General features: G+C 28.7%; 1 protein-coding gene and 1 non-coding gene across 2 annotated transcripts in view; both read left to right on the plus strand.

Annotated features, from left to right (window-relative positions):
• Positions 1 to 19,174, plus strand: part of LOC126905480 (sushi, von Willebrand factor type A, EGF and pentraxin domain-containing protein 1) — a 35,469-nt gene that overhangs the window by 11,919 nt on the left and 4,376 nt on the right. Inside the window, exons 3-29 of the mRNA XM_050685202.1 lie at positions 4,104 to 4,143; positions 9,684 to 9,765; positions 9,842 to 10,029; positions 10,094 to 10,234; positions 10,323 to 10,552; positions 10,613 to 10,806; positions 10,874 to 11,033; positions 11,104 to 11,647; positions 11,719 to 11,898; positions 11,963 to 12,145; positions 12,217 to 12,399; positions 12,460 to 12,639; positions 12,714 to 12,916; positions 13,047 to 13,794; positions 13,871 to 14,052; positions 14,106 to 14,566; positions 14,634 to 14,745; positions 14,833 to 15,034; positions 15,115 to 15,225; positions 15,290 to 15,541; positions 15,608 to 15,846; positions 15,909 to 16,340; positions 16,451 to 16,703; positions 16,763 to 17,095; positions 17,179 to 17,687; positions 17,753 to 18,636; positions 18,733 to 19,112. Of these exons, the coding sequence (XP_050541159.1) occupies positions 4,104 to 4,143; positions 9,684 to 9,765; positions 9,842 to 10,029; positions 10,094 to 10,234; positions 10,323 to 10,552; positions 10,613 to 10,806; positions 10,874 to 11,033; positions 11,104 to 11,647; positions 11,719 to 11,898; positions 11,963 to 12,145; positions 12,217 to 12,399; positions 12,460 to 12,639; positions 12,714 to 12,916; positions 13,047 to 13,794; positions 13,871 to 14,052; positions 14,106 to 14,566; positions 14,634 to 14,745; positions 14,833 to 15,034; positions 15,115 to 15,225; positions 15,290 to 15,541; positions 15,608 to 15,846; positions 15,909 to 16,340; positions 16,451 to 16,703; positions 16,763 to 17,095; positions 17,179 to 17,687; positions 17,753 to 18,636; positions 18,733 to 19,112 (7,606 nt within the window). The remainder of the gene's footprint in view (positions 1 to 4,103; positions 4,144 to 9,683; positions 9,766 to 9,841; positions 10,030 to 10,093; positions 10,235 to 10,322; positions 10,553 to 10,612; positions 10,807 to 10,873; positions 11,034 to 11,103; positions 11,648 to 11,718; positions 11,899 to 11,962; positions 12,146 to 12,216; positions 12,400 to 12,459; positions 12,640 to 12,713; positions 12,917 to 13,046; positions 13,795 to 13,870; positions 14,053 to 14,105; positions 14,567 to 14,633; positions 14,746 to 14,832; positions 15,035 to 15,114; positions 15,226 to 15,289; positions 15,542 to 15,607; positions 15,847 to 15,908; positions 16,341 to 16,450; positions 16,704 to 16,762; positions 17,096 to 17,178; positions 17,688 to 17,752; positions 18,637 to 18,732; positions 19,113 to 19,174) is intronic.
• Trnae-uuc (transfer RNA glutamic acid (anticodon UUC)) lies at positions 3,939 to 4,010 on the plus strand. The gene has a single exon. It is a non-coding gene; the product is annotated as a tRNA-Glu (tRNA).

Below are 19,174 nucleotides of genomic sequence, written 5' to 3' on the forward strand. Positions count from 1 at the left end.
ACGAAAGCAATAAAAAAAAATCATGTGTTGCAAATAAAAGAAATAAAGATAGTCGCAATTATCAAGCGTAATTTGTATCAATTATTTTTTTTACTTCATTGAAAAGTAAACAAGTTTTATTTTCACATTATAGCTGGCTGGACATAACTATTCTCGTTTTTTTTTTCTTTGAACGCTTCTTCCATGGTCTATTTAACTGAAGTTTTATTCTACACCCTTAATTATTTTTACCCAAAATATATTGTATTTAATAAAAATTTTAATTAACTTCATGTTTCTGGAAATATCGTGCGTTTAGAAGAATGTTAATAATTTAATGATGTAGTACATGAATACCTTACAAACGAAATAATGTAATTGCTCTTGAAAATAATTTTCAAAATAATAATTTTAAATTTGTAATTGTACTTTAAATATTCATCCCAGTTTAACAAGGATTCTGTTATTAAAATCTTAACTTAAAAACAAAGTATCTGAAAATTCACCTTATCCACGACATGCAAAGTATCTGCTTAAAACGTTACATAGTACATTTATTCGTAATATTCATAGCATAGAGATATATGTATTTAAACACTCATATTTCCGTACTATTAATCAGTCCTGTGAAAGTGGCACAACTGCATCACGACATAGTAGTATTATTAACTAAACAAGAAAACGCCAAGCTGTTTTAATGTTTCATTTGCCACTTGACTATAACTTTACGATTATGTTCTAATATACATCATCCTCTATTATTTTCCATAATCAAAGGATGTGCATTCTACACTATCATTAGTTTTATTTTATACACGTCAAAACGGCGTTGCATCATATAAAGTAATAAAGTTTTTTTGTAACGAAATCATTTTGCTGATTTAACTGACATTCATTTGGCTTAATTTTGAACATTAATGATACTAATTATCATCGTAAATTAATCAACACGAATTAAATTATTTAAATAATCTGGTGGGAGATTTATTTAAATAAAAAAAATTAACGAGTCCTTTTCCCTTATTTCAAATCTTGTTTTTGTATAAAGAAAAGACTCATTAGTATTATACCAATAAAAATTAATAAAAATGAGGGACGGTGTGGCCGAGTCGGTACTTCGGCAGTGCTTCACAGGCACTGACTCGGTTTCGAAACTCAGTCACAGGCTGCTTCAATTGTTGAGCGAGAAATCAATTCGGTAATTGGAGTCATCTCCCTCACTCTGGAGACAGACTAACCACTAGTCCTAGAGTATCTATAGATAAGAAACTTCCTCTTTTGGCGGAGGCCGCTATGACCTTAATAAGGCTAAAAATCAAAACAAAATAACAAAAATAAGATTCATTTTTGAGTATTCAAATAATTTTAATTTTTTGAAATTTATGAGAATAAAATATAAATTATAAATTTTTAAAACAATCTTAATTATTCATGTATAATATACTTTATATGTGTTTATAAAATTACATATTTTCTGCATGATTTCTTTTGTAAGATTTTTAAGCGTAAGATATAGTCATTAAAAGTAAATAAATAAAAGAAAATTATTCATGAATAATCATAGACGTAATAAACAATATCCAGTTCATTTAGGAGTATAGAATATATTGCTCGATTTACACACATAACATTATGTAAAACATTTTAGAGACCATGTATGTATGAATTGCAACCATTAGTCACACACATATGCTTTCACCAATCGCTCAGTAAATTATATTTTTCCTTTTTTCCTATACCTTGTAACTAATTTCAATTTTATTTTTAAATACTACAATATAGTTATAAATTTGAACAAGAAAAATTAATTTAAACTAGTTATAACTTAATATTGTGTATCTACATATCACAATATGCGCCTAGTAGCACAATTAACAATATTTTATACTCTTGAGTAAGTATCATATATTAAATTGATTATTTAATGTATTTATGGGTATACATACTCACGAAAAAGACATTTAATTGATTGAATTTATTATCTGTTGTAAATTAAAAACAATTTGACCGTGCTCTAGAACTCGTGGATTAATAGTTCAAGAACTAGCATAATTGTTATAATAATATTTGGAAATTATATACTGTCTAATATAATTTACAATAAAACATTTTCTTTTAATTAGCAAAAATTGAAAAACTTTCATTAAGATAAAAACAATAAATAAAAATGTTTTTTTGATTTCGCAAAAATGGTCGATTAAAAGAAAAAAGTTGCAAAACATTAATACCAATTTTGTTTTAATTTTTTAATGATGTAATACAATTTATTATTTTAATAGTCAAATTGCTTCATTCAAGTGAATAATGTTATTTTTCTATATTATCCTATTAATTATTAAACCAAATGCATATTAAAATTATAAACAATGGTTTTTTTTTCAAATATTCAATGTTATCCTCGAATTAATTATTTTTAAAAGCTGAAGCTACATTATGACCATTGTAAGTTTAAATAATATTATGATTAAAGTATTTAATATTAAATGATACGTGTGAAAATTTACTTGGTATTATTTCAACATGTTAAATACTTTTTTAAAAATTATTCTACAAAACATATACAGGGTGTTCAGTAAGTCAGGAAACGGGTTTCTATTGTTCTCATTGTTTGTAACAATGAGAACAATAGATACCCGTTTCCTGACTTACTGAACACTCTGTATATTTACTTTAAATGAAGGCTAAAAGTAAGATTTTGATTCAAATTTAATTTCATGAAATTATAAAAAACTAAAAATATTTATGTTAATTATATTCATTAAGTTATTTATTTATATTAGTGCAAATAATTAATAGTTTAAGATAAATTTTCTATTATTACTATTGGCTAATGACTTCATTTGTTACTTTGTTTTTACTATTACGAGCTGATTTCTTAGAAATTAAGATTTTTTCATAATATCAATTTTTTAAGGTGTTCTTAACAAAAAAAAATTTTGTTTACAAATGTGAACATTGTACAGTATTGCTAATCACTTTTCATTTTAATTAATTTTTAATTTTAATGGGATACTATCTATTTCGCTCATTTTAAATTTTTGTTAAAATTTATTTATCATAAATTATTGTATTACTTATCATGAATAAATAGGAATTTCTGCACATTCGTATTCATAACAAATTCCTTGTAATTCAAAATTTATGTGGGCGTTTAAAAAATAACAAAAAACTAGATGTGACAATTGTTAAATTAAAACTAATTCCATTTAGATAAATGTACTTTTCCATTGTTTATTTGACAGATAGATATTTTTATTATAGGTTTTGATCGTGATTTAGTAACCAAATAGATAATTTATATTTGACCACACGTAATTTCAATTTAAATTAATTAATTTGAAGTGTCTGATTAGAAACAAGTAACAAGTATCCTATCAAATATTTTTTATTGAATTTTTATTTAAAAAAAAGTTTTTTCTTAAAATAAATTTTGATTGATTCAATTGTTTTTGTTAAAATTATTTAAATTTATTTTATAAATATAGTAATAAAAGACTAAAAGTGTTGAATGTAATATATTCAACAATTTAATTTAATTCTACATATTATAAGTATTATTTATTTTGCATTAAAAAGCTTTCTATTTTTCTAATTTTATTCAAATAAACTAAAATAGAATATGTGCTTTTAGATAAAAAAATTAATGAGCTTATAAATATAACTTAAGTCTAGCTTATAAAGCTTAAGTTATATTTATACTTAGACTATAATAAAAATCATATTAATTCAGACCTCCTGAATTTAATACATCATATGATTTTACATGATATTTAATATCTTATTTTCCACGGTGTAGGTTATATATACAAATTATTAAACTATAAGGAAAAAAAATTTTATTTTTTATTAATTTAAAATATAACTAAGAAACCTGTTTTTATGAAAATTTCAATTTTAAATATAACAAAATATTTTTAAGTATTGTTAAATAGTATTAAACCTTCACCACATTTCACAGATCCGGTATGGTCTAGTGGCTAGGATACCTGGCTTTCACCCAGGAGGCTCGGGTTCGATTCCCGGTACCGGAAAAATTTATTTTTGCTTGAATAATACGTTAAAAATACTTATTAGTTCTATAATCATAATAATTTAATATTAATATTTGTGCTAATTTTTTTCAGATTCAAACTCCTGGAACAGGACTTTTTTCTTGTCCATCTGGTAAGTTAATATTATATTATTTATTTAAGCATAGGTTATATATAAACAGAATATGCCAAAAAAAAGTTTTTTAAATATTGAAAAAACATAATTTTACAATTAAGAAAAAATTTCAACTACAAAAAGTTTTTGTTGATGACTTATATGCTTTTTGATAAGCTATTTAAATGATAAAATTAAAGCTCATTCCCAATTACGATTACTTGAATAGGTATTCTTATTTAATTTTTTTTTTTGTGTAGTATCTTGTGCAGCAATTAACATTCGTGTCGTTAATAATTATGTCAATAATTTAGTTAAGTGGCGCAGAAGCATATTTCAGATCTCCAATAAATTATTTCAAAGAACTTTTTTTTAAACGGGGGCATCCTAGTTGTTGGCTAAGTAGGAATGTCTTTTTTCTATACCAATATTATTCATACAACTTAAAATAACGTTGTATTGGCAATTTTTCGATTTATTGGTCTATAAAATTAAATCAGTTGTAATTAAATAATTATATTTGATCTAGAATTGGTTACTTTAGTACCAAAATAGGATCACATAATTTAATATATGTAAGATACAAATCAAGTTTCTCGGTGGGGGAAAATTAATTTAAATTTAAAAAAAATCTAAGAATGGATCTTCATTGTTGTTGTCAAGATAAAGTTGTATTGTGTGTATGAATTTATACATAGCGTACTTATATTATTAGATGAACAATGTGTACCATGATATATTAATAAGGGCTAGTATGATGGTACTCTTAATTTGAATAAGTCTTCTAGTTCAACACAAGACGTGTACTCGAAGGCCACGGTCTGTCGCGTGTTTAGAGTTGTATATGTATTTCAAACCCCATAACACACTCACACAATAGCCGGATACGTAGCGTTTGAAAACAATAAAACAATGACCAATCTTTAACATATTTTATTATGCAGTAATGTTGTATAACTTTCAGTAAGTCAACAACAAAACGATAAATTAAACAACAATTTTTTGAATACTGTTTTGTAGAAAAAAATATCTTTTACCACTCAAAAAAATTATATCTCAAACAGATTTTTGCTTTGAACCTTTTTTTATTAACGTTTGTTGCAGTATACTTTAATAATATATTTTACACGTAGAGGGCTGTTTAAGTCATAAATATGTGATTAAAGTTTAGTGATATGATTTTTACAGTTCATTATAATTTTTTTTTATAATTAAAAATTATACAATTATATCAGGCGTATTTGAGAGGGAGCTGAAAGGAGTTTAGCATCTACAAAATTCGAAAAAAATTAAATGTATAAAAAAGAATTTAGATTGAGAGAGAAGTTAGATATAATTTTTATAAAGTTTATTTTAAGGTCTTATTGGTATTTATTTCTCGTACTAATAAAATAACACAGCTTCTATCAAATATACATGTAATTTTATTTGTTATGAAAAGTTACTAATTAATATATATATATATATCTGTATTATGTAGTATGCAATTTCTATTCATAGTTAATTAAATTTAATAAAAAAACGCAGCACAGGGGGGTCGCGGCACAGTGGTGACGTGGCATAGATGGATCAAGTATAATGATACCTGACAGTGATTAAAATCCCTATTAAAAAAAAAGCTTCGATGCAAACCTTTAGATAGTGTTTAATTTTAAAAAATTTAAGATAAAGTATGTCGAATGAAAAAGGGACTATTAAAAAATATTATTTCTCATAATAAAATTGTGCTGATCCGTAGACTTTTCAATAAGTTATAGCATTATAAAGTTAAAAATGTAAAAAATAAAATCGAGAATTTTCACACAAAAATAGCATTTGGTAGCCATTTTTACCGTGAAGGCAAAATAAAGTCCGAAATTTTTTTTTTTCATAATAAATTTCATTACATTATCTTTAATTTAAGATATATATAAAAGTGTCAGACTTTCTGGAACACTTTCAAAAGTTAAGTTGAAAAGGTTAATTTTCTGTGAAAAAGATGTCATTTTAAATCCCCCCTGTGGGCAGATAAAGGGTCAGATTTATAAAAAAAATATACCAAATGATAGGTAAAGACATCAAGCATCTATAAAAAATAATTATATTGATTTGTTCATTTTTGAAAAAGTAATGGCAGTTTTAAAAAAAAAAATTTTCGAAAATTAGCGATTTTTAAATTTGTAATTGTTTTGGAGATTTTCCCCATTTACGGGGAACGAGGGAAATTTTTTCAATTTTTGAGGGTAATGTCTTCGACTAGATACGATTTGTGATCTTTTGACGTATCGTTGAAAGAAATTCGTTCGGTGAGAGCTGAGAAAAAGTGGTAACAGACACAAAAAAAATCACATCATAGTAAAACCAATACCTTCTCAGCTTCGCATCGAAGCTAAAAATTGAATAAAAAAACAAATTAAAATTATATAGAACTATTTCATCAATAATGTAACAATGAAATTATAATATTATAATATGTGGCTTAGATACCATTATTATATTATTTTTTTATTTTATTATATTAAAAATATTATCCGCTCTCTAGGCTTAACTAGGTTATAATAGTGTATAATAATAATATAGTGTAAACTAATATCTAAAAATTGTGATCATAATGTACAATTTTTATATAGCCTAAATTTATTCAATAAGTAATTCATTTTTGTTTATGCCATAATAAAATATTTGTATTCAATAAATTTCTTTTTAAAAATAATATTAATTTTATTAAAATTTATTAACTGTTACACAGTTCTATACACGAATCTTTGAAATACACTAATGTCATATTCTCTTCATTTTTTACCCATAATAGACAGCTAAATAATATATCTTATAATTTTAAATTACTTTAACAATGTATATATTTATATATAAATTTATTGTCAAGAAAAATTACTCAAACACACATAGTTTTCTTTTTTATTATTTATGCTGAAACTATATGATTATATGTAACGTATAACAGGAATATTGATTAATTTTTGTTCTACGGTAAATTATTTCTTCATAGCTGTAGACTCCATTTATAACTCATTCACATTCCGTATAAATATATCGGTTGGGTATTTTATTTTCAAACAATTAGTTATTAATTTAACACGAGTTACATAGCTTTACATTTTACGGTAATTTTTTACGAATTTTGAATATTGATCATGGTTTTCCTGCAGTTTGAAGTAAAATTAACGTGATATTAACCCATGAAAGATAACAGTAAAAATATTCACGAATTATAACGTGATGCTGTTTTGTAAAATATCTCTAATATTACTTGTAGAAAATATTATGCTTATTATACGTGTATAAATATATAAATTGTTTTCTTTGCATTACAATGTAATGATTTGAAAAAATGTGTTTTTACATAACACTTAAAAAATATCATTATCGTCGGCCACCGTAAAATCATTTCGAATCTATTTATAAAATTAACGGATCGTCGTTCTATATTACTATGGACCGGTAAAGAATACCTTTCATATTACTGCCGATTACGATTTGCTACTCGTTATATATTCTTCTATGTAAATTAAAAGTATCTAACATTTGACTTGAGTATCTTCAGAGGTCGATCTAGTCATATATTATAATTGGCATACGTTGTATAATACTATTGACATTATTATGAAAGAAGCTCATGAGTTACTTCATTGATAGCGCATCAGATCGTAACATGACCTCTAACACTAGGAAGGAACTGTAAACAATTGAATATAATATATCTTAGTAAACATTTTGTGGTGTACTTGTGTAAGCTATCGTTGGTTGAGATAGGAGAAAGCAACTTAAAAGCATCGGGTAATGCACGTCAATGTGAACTGCTGTGGGCAAAATGAAAATTTATCGTATTCTTCCTTGTTGGAACATTGCCCTAAGTGATCTTCAATAGCTGAGTATTAATATTTAACTCGATATATTTCATTGAAATTCTTTTTTTCTATGACGGAATTAAAATGTATGGAGATAATTAAAATTATTATTTTTAGAAAATTGTAATAAAACATAATATTTTTTCATTAATACAAATAGTAAATTATATATTTGTAAAATTCAAAGTTATTTCAATAATATCCAGGCAAGGTGCAATGTATTAAATAGTAGTAATCATTTTTAAAAAACCAAAAAAAAAAAAAAAAAAGAATAATCATTTTAAATCGTAGAAACAATTTATTTATTATTAAAAGATCTTAATAAATAAATAAATTTAGTATTTCTACTAACATATTTTGAAATTTATTTATTTTAGAAAATATTTAATATCTCTTATTTATATTGTATTTATTTCGTTTTCATTCATTAGTCCGATTTTTTATTTTTTAATTATAATTATAATTATCAAAATTTTTTGTAGATTATTTCATTAGCCATGGTGGTTAATTGCCTTCACTAATGTCAAACTTGTACGGTTAATAATAAAAACATGTAGGTCACAATTAATAATATTAAAATTTATTAATTTAATTTATAGACAGGTTCAGATTTACAATGAGATTTCATTGATGCATGAAATATTAAATTTTATCGACTAAAAATAATAAAAATCTTCAACATTTTGACTATTTTATTTTTCACGAAAAATTTCATTCTCGTATAAAATATTTAATGATTATGTTTTTTATTTTCTTAAATAAAGTTTTTAATATTAAGAAACTGAAATTTGATCAGTGATTTAATTTCTTAATCATGACAATATTAATCAGAATACATCAATAAAACACATATGGTTTTAACTATTTTTATTGAAAATAATATTACATAGATTTACTTTTAATAAACTCTATCTGTGTAAAAATTGCAGATTTAATTATAATAAATATTTGTATTGTGAAGAACTTCTCTAGAGTATTGCTTTCTAAAAAAAATTGTGTTTAGCAATACGAACATATATCACGCACATACTTTGTAATCATGTATTTTACACCATACATTAAAAAAATAATTGTTTACTGCGCTATTCTTTTCTACCAGCATGTCGTGTTTGGTCCTTATTTCGGACGTAGTTAATTGTATCAGTAGATCAATTACAATGCGGGCCTTGTTTTAAAAACGTCAACTATATTTTGACCTAAAATACTTAGTCACATGCTATAAGAAGTTTCATTTTCTACGTCAAAACGTTTATGGTCATTTAAAGTTTCACCGAATGAAAATGAACAATAACCAGAAAAAAATACCAAAGTAGGAAAAAGTAATAATTTATAGAAAAGAAATACTCCATTCCTGTTTTATGGAAGCGCTGTACGACGACATTCATTGTCTAATCTTGAACGTTGTATGGACAATCTAAAGAATGTATGTCACATTTAATAACAATTGCTATTCTGTTCGATTATAAAAGAAGCTGTAACGAAACATATACCGTTTCATAGTTCCAATGGTGTTTTAGTTTCAATTATATTTAGAATCCGTGGGTAAACTATCTTTGTTGGTGCAAAAATGTGTACTAGAATTTTTCGAAACAAAAAATTAACCCAAATTACAAAAATGTATAAAATCACTAATTTAAGTTATTAAAGGACGTATTATTAAAGCAGACATAAAAATAATATTAATTGCATTGTCGTTTATATACATTACAGGTTGGGAGCTAAAAGGATTACATTGCTATAAATTTTTTAGCATAAAACATTCATGGGAAAATGCGGCTCAGCTTTGTAACCGGTATATCCTTTTAAATTATTTTTACCGTTGAAATTTTTCATTATTTAAAATATTTATTTTTAAATTTAAATAAAAGTTATGGAAGTGATTTGGTACTAATTGAATCATATGCTGAAAATAACTATACCGCTTCGTTGGCAAGGCGAAGTCTTAGTCCAGCCGATAGAAACAACCAACGATATTGGTTGGGTTTAGCTTCATTAGACGATCTCAGAACAAATACTCTAGAATATGCCGGAGGAGTTTTAGTTTCTCAATACTCCGGTAAGCACTTAAAGTAATTAATTAATATTATATTAATTATTAAAATTTATTATTTATATTTTAGGATTCTGGTCATTATCTCAACCTGATCCATCATCGGGTGAATGTGTTGATGTAACTGTGACTGATGATCAACAATCTTGGGAATTGCAGACTTGCGAATCACTTTTACCATTTTTATGCCGTGCCAATGCCTGCCCAACAGGTTAGAGTGAAATATTTAATTATTAAGTTTTTATAATTTATTCATTTTCAAATCGATATTCAAAATATTAATTTATTAATATTTATAGGTTCGTTTCATTGTTCTAATGGACGATGTATTAACTCTATTTTCAAATGTGACAAACAAAATGACTGTGGCGATTGGTCAGATGAATTAGATTGTTCCTCGAACTGTCATTATTACATGGCTAATAGTGGCGATGTTGTTGAATCTCCAAATTATCCCCATAAATACGAGTCCCTTGCAAACTGTAAATGGACATTAGAAGGTCCACAAGGGCATAATATTTTGCTTCAGGTAAATTAAGTGTACTTACTTTTGTTTCAGAAATATTTTTTGACTTTTAATCATGTTTAGTTCCAAGAATTTGAAACAGAAAAATCCTTTGATACAGTACAGATATTAGTTGGTGGTCGAACTGAAGATAAAGCCGTAAATTTAGCTACTTTATCTGGAAAATTAGATTTAAGTAATAAAATGTTTGTATCGGCATCGAATTTCATGATTATTAAATTTAGCACTGACGCTTCGGTTGAGCGCAAAGGATTCAGGTAAATAAAAATGTTATTTATTCATTAAAATTTATATAAACAAATATAAATTATAATAATATAATAGGGCATCATGGAAAACAGAGCCTCAAATATGTGGGGGCAATTTAAGAGCTACTTCACAACCACAAACATTGACCTCTCCCGGATTTCCTAACAATTATCCTGGAGGATTGGAGTGTTTATACATGATTACTGCTCAAGTGGGAAGAATAATCACATTGGAAGTATGTATATTTTGACATTTATAAATCATTTACTTCTTTATTTATGATTATTATGTTTTATGTATTTTAGATCGAATCGCTAGATTTGGAACAAAATAGAGATTTCATACTGATAAGAGATGGAGATTCACCAAAAAGTCAACCAATTGGTCGACTGACTGGATCTATAGATAATAATCCTAAATTAATAATGTCAACTGGAAATCAAATTTACCTATACTTTAAAACTAGTTTAGGTGATAGTAAAAAAGGATTCAAAATTAAGTATTCACAAGGATGCAAAGCTACTCTCATAGCTACAAACGGTACTATTTCATCACCAACTTATGGTATAGCTAACTATCCGAGCAACTTAGAGTGTCTCATCAAAGTCAAAAATCCTTCAATGAGTCCATTATCATTGAAATTTGATTCTTTTACTGTTCACCAATCTGATTTTGTTCAAGTATATGATGGAGGAAGTACTAGTGGACTACGATTACATTCCAATGATGGGTTTACTGGAAATTCACCACCTAAGATAACTCTAACAGCAGCTAGTGGAGAAATGTTAGTTAGATTTATGACTGATGCTTTACACAACCAAAAAGGATGGCAAGCTACTTTTTCAGCTGGTAAAATATAAATGGGATCATATTAATTTTACTAAAAGTCATAAAGCTTTTATTAATTTTTAATATTAAAGATTGTCCACCATTGAAACCCGGAGAAGGCGCATTAGAGTCAAATAGAGATACAGCATTTGGAACAGTTGTTATGTTTACTTGCCCTGTAGGACAAGAGTTTGCAACTGGAAAATCAAAAATTACAACTGAATGCTTAATCGGAGGAAATTGGTCAGTTTCATATATTCCAAAATGCCAAGGTATGTATTTCAACTATATGTTACATTAAATGTTTAGTTTAAAATATTTTAATTTATATTTTAGAGGTTTACTGTGGTCCTGTTCCTCAAATTGATAATGGATTTTCAACTGGATCGACTAATGTAACATATCGAGGACAAGCTATGTATCAGTGTTATGCTGGTTTTGCTTTTCCTTCTAATGAACCTATAGAAAAAGTATCATGCCTGGCTGATGGGCACTGGGAAAGATTACCAACATGCTTAGGTTAGTAAAAAGTATTATTTTTAAAATACTAGTGTTATTAAAAAATAATTATTATTCAATTATTTGGTTAGCATCACAATGTCCACTACTCGCGGAAACACCACATGCAAATATTACTATTTTAAATGGAGGAGGTCGCAGCTATGGTACTATTGTTAGATTCCAGTGTGAATCTGGATACGTACGATCCGGACATCCAGTGATTTTATGTATGAGCAATGGTACTTGGTCTAGCGGTGTTCCAATTTGTTCTCGTAAGTAATAGGTTATTAATAGAATTATTTTAAATATTAAAAACTCCATATATTGTTCAGGTGCTGAATGTGCAAAATTACCTGAAATTGCAAATGGATTTGTAATGGACCAAACACGCAAATACTTCTATGGAGATGAGGCTCGAGTTCAATGTCACAGAGGATTTAAACTTTCAGGGGGATCGTCAATTATTAAATGTGGAGCAAACCAAACATTTATAAATGTTCCAAAATGTGAAGGTAATGAATGTTTTTACTGACTTGAGTAATTAATACACTCTCAATTAATTATTGCTATATAATTCTTATTTTAGATGTAAATGAATGTGCTACCAGTCAATGTGATTTAGCATCAACCGAATGCGTTAATAGTGCAGGATCATTCCATTGCAAATGTAAACCTGGATTTGCACCTGCAATGGATTGTCGACCAATTGGAGATCTCGGTTTAATTAATGGAGGAATTTCCGATGATTCTATAACTGTATCTGGTGCTGAGCAGTCGTACACAAAAGAGGTAATTTAAATTATATTACATAATATCATTAGTATTATACGCATTAATTGAACAATAATTATTATCATTATTATCATCTTAGAACATTTATACTTGTTTTCAAACTTAAATAATTCATCATTTTTTTTAGATGATACGATTAAACACAATGCGAGGTTGGTGTGGCACTCATGTTGAACCTGGTGACAATTGGGTAATGTTTGACTTAAGAGCACCAACTGTTATTCGTGGATTCAGATCACAGGGAATAATGAGAGGCTCAAATAAATTCGCATTTACATCAGCTATTCGAATTCAATATTCTAATAATTTAACTGACGTATTTAGGGATTATGCAAATCCTGATGGCACGGCAGTAGAGTTTCGTATATCGGAACCAACTTTGTCAGTCCTTAATTTCCCAATACCAATTGAAGCTCAATATATTCGTCTTAAGATTCAAGATTACGTAGTTGCACCATGTTTAAAACTCGAATTAGTTGGATGTACTAGATTAGATTGTGTTGATATTAATGAATGTGCAATCAACAATGGTGGTTGCCAACAAAAATGTATTAATAATCCAGGAAGTTATGCGTGTTCCTGTAATATTGGTTATGAGCTTTATGTTAAAAACGGAACGGCTGGATTTTCAATTAATGAATTCGAAACTGGTGAAAGAGATGGGGATGTATATCAAAGAAATAAAACATGCGTTCCTATAATGTGTCCTACTCTAGTAGTTCCTGAAAATGGTATTATTCTTTCTACAAAAGATTCATACCATTTTGGAGATTTAGTTAGTTTCCAATGTAAATTTGGCTACATTATGTCTGGTTCATCGTCTCTTTTATGTACTTCAACTGGCATTTGGAATGGAACAGTACCACAATGTCAATGTAATTATACAAATATAGACGTTTTGTATTTAAACATCTTATAAGCTTATATTTTTATTCTAAAACATTTCTTTAGTTGCAAAGTGTGTATCTCTTCCTGATGATAAAATAGAAGGTTTGAAAGTAAGTCGCTTTGAAAAAGATGCTGTTCTTGTACCATTTAAAGAAAATGTTACCTTAAAATGTGAAAACCCTGGACGTGTTCTTCGAGGAACAGCTAGTTCAGGTTTCAGACAGTGTGTATATGATCCAAAACCAGTATGTATTTCTAGTTATTTATTATTATGTAGTTTTAATAACTTTTTTTAAAGGGTTTTCCGGATTACTGGTTATCTGGAATAACCCCTTCGTGCCCAAGAGTAGATTGTGGTGTTCCAATGCCTACAGCAGGAGCCGAATACGGTAATTTCAAGGATTCAAGATATCAGTCTTCATTTTTCTTTGGATGTCAAGATACATTTAAGTTAGCCGGACAAACTGATAAGAACGACAATGTTGTTCGCTGTCAAGCTAATGGCGTTTGGGATTTTGGTGACTTACGGTGTGAAGGTCCAGTATGCCAAGATCCTGGTAGACCAACTGATGGATATCAATTAGCCACAAGTTATGAACAAGGATCTGAAGTGCGATTTGGTTGTAATAAGCCTGGATATATATTAATCAATCCACGACCAATTTCTTGTATTCGTGAACCAGAATGTAGAGTTATTAAACCATTGGGTATTACTTCCGGAAGAATACCAGATTCGGCTATTAATGCTACTTCAGAAAGGTTTAATTAAAAATGCTAATATTTCGAATTAATTTATTTAAAATTTTAAATTAAATATTTTGTTTAGACCAAATTATGAAGCAAGGAACATTCGTTTAAATTCGGCAACTGGTTGGTGCGGTAAGCAAGAAGCATTTACTTATGTCAGTGTAGATCTTGGACAAGTTCACAGGGTTAAGGTAAAAAAAAAATTCTTCTTATTTACTTCTCTAAGAATTTTTTAATTAAAAAATATTAATGAAAAATGTATAAATTATACTATATAGGCAATCCTTGTCAAAGGTGTTATTACCAATGATATTGTTGGACGTCCCACTGAAATTCGTTTCTTCTATAAACAAGAGGAAAAGGAAAACTTTGTTGTTTACTTTCCTAATTTCAATTTAACTATGAGAGATCCTGGTAACTTCGGAGAACTTGCAATGATTACTTTACCCAAGTTTGTTCAAGCAAGATTCGTTATTTTGGGTTAGTTATAAAATCTATATTAACAATATATCTACATTAATTTCATATCATTTTATAAATTGGTAATTAAAATTCTATAGGAATCGTAAGCTACATGGATAATGCATGTTTGAAATTTGAATTGATGGGTTGTGAAGAACCTAAAGTTGAACCTCTATTAGGTTTTGATTATGGTCATTCACCATGTGTTGGTATGTTGTTAAAATTGTAAAATTATAATTTAAAACTAAACTCTTTCTCAATAATTTTTATTAGATAACGAACCACCGATTTTCCAAAATTGTCCAACTCAACCATTATTGGTACGCCGTGGACCAAATGGAATTGAACCAGTTAATATAACAGAACCCATCCCTATTGATAATAGTGGTAGTATAGCTAGACTTGAAATAAAACCTCAAAGTTTCAAATTACCATTTTACACTTTCCAAGACACTGCTGTCAAGTATGTAGCATTCGATTTTGATGGAAACGTAGCAATATGTGAAATTAATATTACAGTGACAGGTAAATGTTCTAATATTTATTTTATTTTGGAAAATTTTATAATGAATTTTTATTTACGTCAAATAGATGAAACACCACCTCAATTGAGTTGTCCACAAAGTTATGTTATTGAATTAGTAAATCAACAAGATAATTATTTAGTGAACTTTAACGAAACTCGCCGCAGAATAAATGTTACAGATGCTTCAGGAGAAGTTTCACTTGTATTCAGCCCAGACCGTGCTTCAATTGCTATTGGAGATTTTGAAAATGTAACAGTTACGGCCACAGATAAATTTGGAAATAAAGCGTCGTGTTACTTCCAAGTAAGTTGGTATTTAAATAATAAAGTTGAAATAAAGTTTTTAATAAAAAATATTGAACTTAGGTATCAGTACAAGCTACTCCTTGTGTCGATTGGGAACTAAAACCACCTTCAAATGGAGCTTTGAAATGTCTACCGTCTGATGATGGTTTAGAATGTATAGCTACATGTAATGCTGGATTTAGATTTACTGATGGCCAACCAGCAAAATCATTTATTTGTGAACCAAGAAGTCCATGGTCTCCAACATCAGTAGTGCCAGATTGTGTTTCAGAAGATACACAGCAAGCAGACTATCATGTAATCCCATCAATAACATATCGTGCTAATGGTGCTGTACCATCATTATGTCTTGGACAATATGTGGATATCTTGAGTCAATATTATGAATCACTTAACAATATATTAACTGAAAGGTGTTCTGCTGTTAAAGTCAACATGAATGTTTCATTTATTGACACTAAACCACAGTTATTAGATGAAAATTTAGTTCAGGTAAATTTAAAATAATATTTGAAATAAAAAATAATTCTTCTTGCCTTCATAAAATAATTGTTTTTCGTGTAATACATACTAATATTAATTAATCAATACTAAATCTATAGGTCGACTTCGTTTTGGGTGTACGTCCAGAAGTACGTCAACCTCAATTATACGATTTCTGTGGTTCAACATTAAATTTGGTGTTTGATTTGAGTGTTTCATATGCTAGTGCAGCTATTGAATCACTATTAAACATTTCAGCAGTTGCAAATCAATGTCCTCCATTGAAAGCTCTTAGATCGTCAGTATCTAAAGGATTTGCTTGCAATATTGGGGAAGTTCTTAATATGGATACAAACCAAGTTCCTCGATGCCGTAAGTATAAGTAATATATTAAATTAGGATTTTGAAAGTTATTAAATCATATTTTTTAGTACATTGTCCTGCTGGAACATATGCTGGATTAAAACAAACAAGTTGTATGCCATGCGCTCGTGGGTACTATCAAGATAGAGATAGACAAGGAGCTTGCACAAGATGTCCAAATGGAACGTACACTAAAGAATTAGGATCTAAAGAATTAATTGACTGTATTCCAGTTTGTGGATATGGTACTTACTCGCCAACTGGACTTGTTCCTTGCTTAGAATGTCCAAAAAATAGTTATACAGCTGAACCACCAACATCTGGCTTTAAAGAGTGTCAATCGTGCCCAACCAGTATGTATACTTACCAACCTGCTGCATCCAACAAAGAATTTTGCAGAGGTTTGTAGAAATTTTAACCATCCAATATTTAAGTTTATGAATATAATATCATTTTTTTGTATTTAATAAATATTAATTTTTAGCCAAATGTCCTCCTGGTCAATATTCTGAAACTGGATTAGCTCCTTGTTCACCTTGCCCAATGAACTTTTTCCAACCTTTAAGTGGACAAACAGTGTGCATAGAATGTCCAACGAATATGAGAACTAAAGGCGTGGGAGCTGCTGGACGTGATGAATGTCAGTCTCTTGTTTGTACAGAAAACTCATGTTTACATGGTGGACTGTGTGTTCCACTTGGTCATAGTGTTCAATGTTTGTGTCCAGCTGGATTTTCTGGAAAAAGATGCGAAATTGATATTGATGAATGCGCATCTCAACCATGTTATAACGGAGGTTCATGCATAGATCTTCCTCAAGGTTATCGCTGCCAATGTAAAAATGGATTCAATGGCATAAATTGTCAAGAAGAAAAGTCCGATTGTAGAAATGATACTTGTCCTGAAAGAGCAATGTGTAAAGATGAACCGGGATTTAATAATTATACGTGTCTTTGTCGTAGTGGTTACACGGGTTCAAATTGTGATACGACTGTTAGTATATTTGACAATTATTCATTTAAATTGTTTAATACATTTTTTTTATGTATGTTTTCTAGATTAATCCATGCTTAGAACCAAATAATCCATGTAAAAATTCAGCAACATGTACTGCTCTTAAACAAGGTAGATACAAATGTGAATGTCAGCCAGGATGGGAAGGAGTACATTGTGATGTGAACATTGACGATTGTGCGGAACGTCCATGTTTATTGGGAGCAGCTTGTACTGATCTTGTGCATGACTTTAAGTGTGCATGTCCACCGGGTTTTACTGGAAAACGATGTGAAACCAAAATCGATATATGTGAAGCCGATCCATGCCAAAATGGTATATGTATTGATAAACTATTTAGCCATCAATGTGTCTGTCATCCAGGATGGACTGGCAATGCATGTGAAATCAATATTGATGAATGTGCAAGCAATCCTTGTGGAAATAATGGAGATTGTACAGACTTAGTAAACGGTTATTCATGTTCTTGTGACGTTGGATATACCGGTAAAAAGTGTCAGCATCTGATTGATGATTGTGCTTCTGAACCTTGTCAAAATGGAGGATCATGTATAGATATGTTGGATGGATTTGTATGCCGTTGTAGACCTGGATTTTTAGGTCTCCAATGTGAAGCTGGTATCGATGAATGTTTAAGTGATCCGTGCAGTCCAGAAGGAACAGATCAATGTATAGATTTGGACAACAACTACAAATGTATGTGCCATCCTGGTTATACTGGTAATATGTGTGAAAAGAATATCGATGATTGTGCTTCAAATCCTTGTATGAATAATGGTAAATGTATCGATGGTATTAATAATTTTTCCTGTCAATGTCCACCTGGATGGACTGGTAAACGATGTGAAAACGATATAAGTTCTTGCCATAGTAAACCTTGTCACAACGATGCGACTTGTATTAACTTATTCCAGGATTACTTCTGTGTGTAAGTATTTTTATTTTCTCTAAATATTTCATTGATTATTTTTTGTAAAAAAAAATGAAATCAAACTAATACTAAACTATTTAATTATTTGAATAGATGCCCATCTGGAACAGACGGAAAACAATGTGAAACAGCTCCAGAACGCTGTATTGGTAATCCTTGTATGCATGGTGGTAGCTGTCAGGACTTTGGATCCGGGTTAAATTGCACATGTCCAAATGATTATAGTGGAATTGGATGTCAATATGAATTCGACGCATGTCAAGCTAATGTTTGTAAAAATGGAGCTACTTGTGTCGATAATGGGCCTGGCTATCAATGTATTTGTCCTCCCGGATTTACTGGCAAAAACTGCGGTGAAGATATTATTGACTGTAAGGAGAATTCATGTCCACCATCAGCTACTTGTATCGACCTTACTAATAAGTTCTATTGTCAATGTCCATTTAACTTGACAGGAGATGATTGTAGAAAAAGTATGTACTTCAAGTCCATAACATAATTATTTAAATAAAATAACATTTTTTATTTCAATATT

The sequence above is a fragment of the Daktulosphaira vitifoliae genome, unplaced genomic scaffold, assembly GCF_025091365.1.
Source record: "Daktulosphaira vitifoliae isolate Bord-2020 unplaced genomic scaffold, ASM2509136v1 Scaffold_4, whole genome shotgun sequence".
Lineage (NCBI taxonomy): Eukaryota > Metazoa > Arthropoda > Insecta > Hemiptera > Phylloxeridae > Daktulosphaira > Daktulosphaira vitifoliae.